General features: G+C 50.5%; 1 protein-coding gene across 1 annotated transcript in view; it reads left to right on the top strand.

Moving 5' to 3' along the window:
• The first annotated feature begins 1,290 nt into the window (after positions 1-1,290).
• The window catches only part of FRMPD3 (FERM and PDZ domain containing 3), a 64,130-nt gene continuing 58,658 nt past the window's right edge, over positions 1,291-6,762 (top strand). The window contains 3 exon segments of the mRNA XM_022556753.2: positions 1,291-1,350; positions 1,352-1,562; positions 4,550-4,652. Of these exon segments, the coding sequence (XP_022412461.2) occupies positions 1,291-1,350; positions 1,352-1,562; positions 4,550-4,652 (374 nt within the window).

Below are 6,762 nucleotides of genomic sequence, written 5' to 3'. Positions count from 1 at the left end.
ACCAGACAGGGCCCAAGCCAGCATGAGTGCAGCCAGAGTTGATGTGGTCGGATTCAGATCAGCCACAGTCCGTCTTCCTGCCTGAGTTCTTCTGTGAGAGAGACAAGCCCGGGACTATGAATTTCTCTTTTATACGATTACTCTAAACCTACCGAATCTGCATCCTGATAAACAACCTAATTGCTTACAACCACTTGCTCCCGAGGAATTTGGTATTCTTCGCTAGTCAACAATCACTCTCACAGTGTCAGAACCTCCCACTTCTTTTCCAAACCTTACACTAGTTTGATTAATTAGCTCCTGGCCCTCTGTATCTTGTTCAGAAGGGCACTGCCTGGAACCTTAATTTTTGAGAATATACACACCTAGGCTAGGAAACTCAATCCCTTTTATTAGGCCAATTCAGGGGGCTGAGGCTCTGGGCCTCTTGGGTCTGGTCCGCTCTCTTCTACCTCCACCTGCCCTCTCCTGCCTGCTGGCCATTCGTTCCCCTTTTTGCCTCTTCCCTTGCCCCTGCACACAGTGCCTTCACAAAGCCCAGAGTCCCCCACGCCCTCACCCCTTAGGGCTCTTCATTCAGATAGTGAGCTCAGACCCATCCTTGGCTGCAGGATGCCTCACCCTGGCCCTTACTGTAGACCCTCTGTAAAGTCCCAGTGTAATTCCTAAGCTTCAGTAAGCTGCGCCGTCAGCATCAGGAGTGCTATCTATAATCTCCCCCGAGTCCTGAGCCAGCGATTTCTCTCCTCCCAGCTCGTCTGGGTTCGGGTCTTCCGGCAGCCACAGGAGGCAGCTCCCCTTCTTGCCCATGGGAGCCGTTCTCCAGCTATCCCATTAACTGAAATAAGCTGGCGTTATGCACGGTTGCGTAGGTGCGGGTCCTCCACATGAGCCCGTTTGTTTACATATGGCATCTCAATAGTTTATTTTTATATATAACCTAAGGGACATTAAAGTTTAAGATTACACAAGGACTTCCTGAAGGTGCTCCACATTCTGAAATGACCTCACATTCCTTCCCCACTTCCTTGCCTGTTTTGTGGTCCCTTCCCTCAAGGTTCTGCTTTCTCTTAGGGAGTTAATAGCCAGTTCAATGGGTGATAACCTTTTGAACTAACTAGCTGTTAGTCCTTTTTAGGACTGACTCTAATGTCAGGCTCCATGAGGCCAATTTCCTCTGTTGGCCCTGGCCCTGTAGACAAGCGGCTTCTCCTTTCTAGACTCTTCTTTCTCCAGTCTGAAATATGAGGCAGTCCTCACCTCTGCTGGTGCCGGAGGATGTAGGAGGTGATGTGCGTGAACTCCCTGGTGCCATGGGCAGCACCCTTTTCGGTGTCCCTCCCAGCTGCTTCTGAGGCTTAGTTGCCTTTGCGTCTTGTTTTGCTCCCGTCTTCCCCTTCCCCTCAGTCATGTGATACAGGAAGAGAGCGCACATGATATGGAATGTGAGCAGCTGCGAGCAGAGACGCTGCGACAAGTGACCATTCACCGGGACCCTATATATGGCTTTGGCTTCGTGGCCGGCAGTGAGAGGCCTGTGGTGGTGCGATCTGTGAGGCCAGGTAGGTGTCCCTCAGAGTGTCCCCGTGGCCCTGGCTCCTACCCCCCCAACACCCACACATCGCCCCAAAGAGCAGAGCACCCGAGTATACTGTGTTGCCAAGGAACTCATGAAGAGTGGGTGAAGACTTGCCAACCAGTGACTGTGTGATGGAGCTAGGCTTTTAAGACTTACCCACACACACCACCGAGGCTGCTTGGGCTCTAGACAGAGGCTGTAGCTGATGGTTCAGTAGGGTCTGGGTCTTAATAAAACTTCCCTTTGCACAGAACCTTCCTAGGAGAGCCATACTGCCTTGGATGAGGAATACTCATCCGATTCAATTCAGCAAATATGTATTGATCGCCTACTCTAAGCCCAGCAAGGTTATAGGGAAATACAAGACAGAGTTCCTGTCCCCAAGAATCTAACCATCAGGCTCTGGAGACTAGGACACGTTCATGAAATAGGTCATCCATTAAAGACTGGAGTCAGGATATAGATAGACCATAGGTGGGAGAGGAGAGTGAAATCTCTGAATGCCACAGTGGCAATACAACACCTACCATTGATGGAGGTACTACTGTGTGCTTTACATCATCTTGTTCAATCCTCACAGCTGCGCCCACAAGGTAAGTAATACCATTCCTATTTTACAAATGAGGAAACTGAGGCATAGAGGAAGGGAAATGACTTGTCCAGGGTCACTCTGCTAGGAAGCAGCAGAGCTAGGATTTGCACTTAAGCCTGTGTGATGCCATGCGGGGGGAGCAGGGCTTGAATGGGACCATGCGGGGTGGACCAAGCGAGAACCCCACCGGAACTGTAAAGCCTGCTGTCATGAATGAAATGGGAAAGGGCCTGAGCACTGTTTTGTTCTGAATCTTGCTCGGCATTGACAGAAAAGACAGACCGAAAGGAGCTCTATTCCTGACTTGCTGGGCCTGAGGCATTAGATGTTTACAACAGTTTCTCGCTCTGTCAAGAGGAGCAGCCGGAGTACAAACTGGTCTAGCAGAAATTTGATGAATTTTGCAATCCTCCAAGGAAAAGAAAAAGATTTTTGTAAGCTCGCTCTTCAACTAGAGGGCATAAAGTAAAAAAACAATTCAGTACAAGAGTTCATGGATGACCTAAGGCTCCCGAGTCAGTCTTGCAGTTTGGCGCAAGGTTTTTGAGTCTCTGATCAGAAATCAAATTTGTCCTGGGAAAGAGGGACCCAGATAAAACTTAGTAACAGACCACCAGGAGCCCCTGGTTTAACTTCAGAGGAGACAGAATTCATAAGGTTGCTGCAGGTGGTATGAGAATGTAGAAGAAGGGGTTGGAGAAGTGGAGAGAAGGAAAGCCGCAGGGGAGACCACAGGAGGCCACGGGGCCGGCAGGCTGATTGCAGAGAACTTGTTTTTGAGAGCGCAAGAAAAGATAAGATGCATCCTATAGAGGAACAGTTATGGTTGAAGAAGCCAACAGACCATTCCGTGAAAACAGTAGTAAACTGAGCTTACTACTGCATCAGAGAGCCAAGGCTTGTGATGGAGATTGAGTTCCATGAGGACCTCCTCCATTAAAAGGGAGGAAGGAAGGAGGGATGGATGGATGGAAGGAAGGAAGGGAGGAAGCAAAGAAGGGAGGGAGGGAATAGGTAGAGTGGTCTCTACCTAAAAGATTGGCATAATTGGCAGAAGTAGATAGGAGGAATGAAATGAGTTGAAGGAATTGTCCCTTGGAGGATATGGTAACTACCATTTATTGAATTCTTACCAGCATCAATCAGCTGTTTTAAGTGCTATACACTCATCATCCCATCTATCCTCCCAACATTCTCATGATGTTACTTCTCCATTTCACAGATGAGGAAAGAAAGATTCAGAGAGATCAAATGTCTCGTCCACAACTAGTGAATTGCCGATATGAGGTTAAGAGTCTGGGCCTGGCTGGCTGGCTGCAAAGAGTGGACTCTTCACCACCATGCTCCCCATTTCTGAAGTCACTGTGCTGTCAGGAGACTGGGCCTGCTGGCTGAGCCACACTTAGCACACAGGCCCCACTCTGCAGAGCCACTGAGCTGTGCTCAAGTGACACAGTGGCCTTGTTATTGTTCATGTTTGTGGAATTTGCACAGCACACTTCTTTGTAGAGAGAGGAATAGTTGGGATCTGGCCCTTTTGAGTGGATCCCAATAAGCGTCCAGGCTGGTTTGAGAGAGGCATGTCGTTAAACATCCCTTTCAGGGTTTGAGTTAAGCTGGGTCCAACTTCTCGTTCTCCCTGAATCTCTAAAAAGCGTTCCTCCAAGAAGGTCTTTGCTAAACACCACGAGCAGCATAGCCCGGGGCACCCCTCAAACCCACCCTTCACCCCTACCAGGAAGGTAAGGCCCTCAGGCAGGTCTGCTTTCTAAACCTTGACAGTAGAGATGGGAAGGAGGGAAAGGAAATTTCCAAGTGCCCGTGATTTAGGGTCTATGCCTTGTTCCCCTCATTTCTTGGAGAGTAGCATGTCTCAGAGGTGAAAGAAAATAAACCTTCAGGTCTTTTAGTCCATCCCCTTGTCTCCAGGCAAGTGAGCGCCTACATCCTTCCAGACCAGTGAGTTTGGATATTGTTCAAGTAAGAAGATTCCTCGCCCCCTCCCATCACCTGTAGCCCCTCCAATAGTCTGGAAGCCATTCTCCGTGCCCAAGCAGATCCCTCCTGGTGAAACGGAAGTCTGTGCTCCTCTCTAGACCCAAGCCAGGAAGCACGCATGAACCTCGTCTGAGCACCAGGCCTTTGCTACCACACCACTCCCAGCCAAAGGAGGGCCACTCCATTCTCTTTCTCCAGTCCTCTGCCCTCCATCCACAACAGGCAGCAGTGGCCCGGGGCTCAAACAGCGGCCCTGCCACTGGCACCACGTGGCCCGCAGCGTCGCCTGCACCCACGTCAGCTCCCTCAGGCAGTGTCAACTCCCTCCCACCCAGGCCTGCGCTTTCCCAACCCTCACGCCTGTCTCCTCTCCTCTGCAGGAGGCCCCTCTGAGGACAAGCTCCTGGCTGGTGACCAGATTGTGGCTATTAATGAGGAGGACGTGAGCGAAGCCCCCAGGGAGAGGTTCATAGAACTCATCAGGTAATAGGGCCTTGGCAAGAGCTGAGTACGGCCCTCCCCATCCCACCAGTGGCGTAGCTATGGCTGCCACAGCTCTCCCTGGCCCTGAGAGAGGAGCCCTCCCAGGAAGGGCAGCCCGAGCCAGGGTTCCTGGCTACCCAGGACATCCGGGGCCCAAGGGCCCTCACACACTCTGGCTTAGCCTCGCCCAGTGATGTGAGCAGACATCACTGCTCACATCACTGGACAGCCTCCTGCCAGAGCTCACCTCACCTCCCTCCACCCAGCTACTCCCCTTACCCATGCCCCTTGGTTTTCGACTTGCTGTGCAGTAAGTGACCAATGAGAACAAGTGAGTGACCAATGAGACAGACCAGGTGAGCAGTGAGAACCAAACAAGCCATTCAGAGGACATTCTGAGATAAGTACAATGTGACCAAGTCACTGTTTCCCGTCCCCCCCCCAAAAAAAAACACAAGAAGAAAATCCAAATGCCTGGCCAGTGGGTTGAAGGAGGGAACCTGCCATTGCGGATTTTGCTCACAGTGTGTGTGACCCCTTAGTGCCCTCCCCATATGGGGGCAGGTGAGAGAGAGAAAGGGGTGTTAGCAGGACCACCACCCTCTGTCCGTGGAGTAATCACATTGACTTTTCCTCTCCTTTACCTCTATACATACCAAGCCACCACATACCACACACACACACACACACACAAACACACACACACACCATGCCGCTACATACCTTCCCACACACACCATGCCACCACATACCACATACATACACACCATGCATACCACATACTACACACACACCCACATGCATACCATACACACACAGACACAAAACATGGCACCCCCCACACACACCCCCCACATACCACACACACACATCATGCACTACAAACATGCCTGCACACACACACACACACACACGCACGTACCGTAGGCACTCCCACATGCACACACAGCACCGCCACGCCCCCTTGCATACACGTGTTGATAAGGAATGAGATGGTAGAGACGATGGCTCTAGATTCCACGGGCTGACCTCAGTTTGGAGGACCTGGGCTGTCTCCCCTCAAATGGAACCCTGTGCTCGCCCTCCCGCTCTCCCTCTCTGCCTGCTGTAGTCTGTTCCATCTCTGCATCCATCTCCTCAACCCTTCTTGATTTGGAGTGTTTCCATCCCACTTGTCTTTCTTGTTCTCCCAAAGCCCACCTTCCTCCAGACCCCCTCCCTCCCCTTCAAAGGCAGAGGAGCGGTACCCCCTTGCTAGCTCTGGAGGGGTTTGCAATACTCCCTCCTGAAGTCCAGAGCAGGTCTTCCTTTACATGCTCCCCCTCCAGCTTAATATCTTGGAATGTGTCTGGTCCCTGATGACCCTTAGTTTGTCTCTTCTCCAAGTTCAGTTTGTCCGTTGCATTCCCCCACTCTCCACCCTTCACCCTTCACACTCCACCACCACACCAATATGGGGTGAGTTCTTTCAATCCCATCAGGGTATACTGGCGTTCTTTCAGGCTGACCCCTCGGAAGTCTTTGCTTTGTTTCTGGTGGATATCTTTGCACCCCAGAACAAGGTAGCCTGATTTTGTGAGGGAGCCCAGAGCATTTTCTGGGTCAAGACAGAGCTCACTCATTTGATAACCTCAGGGGCTAGCAGATCATTCATTCATTCAGTAAATATTTATTATAACGAGTGTCTACTGTACATGAGGCATTGTTCTAGGCACTAAATATACAGCAGTGAATAAGCTAGATGAAAATCCTTGCCCATTGGAGTTTACATTCTAGTGGAAGGAGACACACCATAAGCAATAAACATGATAAATAAGTATTGTACAGTGTACTAGAAGTTGATGAATGTTATTGAAGAATAGAAAGGGGATCAGGATAAAGAAGATCAGGAATGCTGGGCACAGGGGTGCAGAGTGCAACTTTAAATAGCACGGCCAGTGTCGGCCTCAATGAGGTGACATTTGAAGAAAGACTTGGAGACTTCCCTGGCGGTCTAGTGGTTAGGACTCCATGCTTCCACTGCACAAGTTTGATCCTAAGATCCTGCATGCCGCGCAGCGTCGCCAAAAAAAAAAAAAAGACTTGAAGAAAATGAGCATGTTAGAGAAGG

Source organism: Delphinapterus leucas, chromosome X, assembly GCF_059928025.1.
Source record: "Delphinapterus leucas isolate spDelLeu-1000000601 "Yukka" chromosome X, BTC_Dleu_Yukka2, whole genome shotgun sequence".
In the NCBI taxonomy this organism is placed as follows: domain Eukaryota; kingdom Metazoa; phylum Chordata; class Mammalia; order Artiodactyla; family Monodontidae; genus Delphinapterus; species Delphinapterus leucas.
The sequence above is the reverse complement of the archived record's forward strand: the minus strand, read 5'-3'. Positions and strand labels throughout refer to the sequence as shown.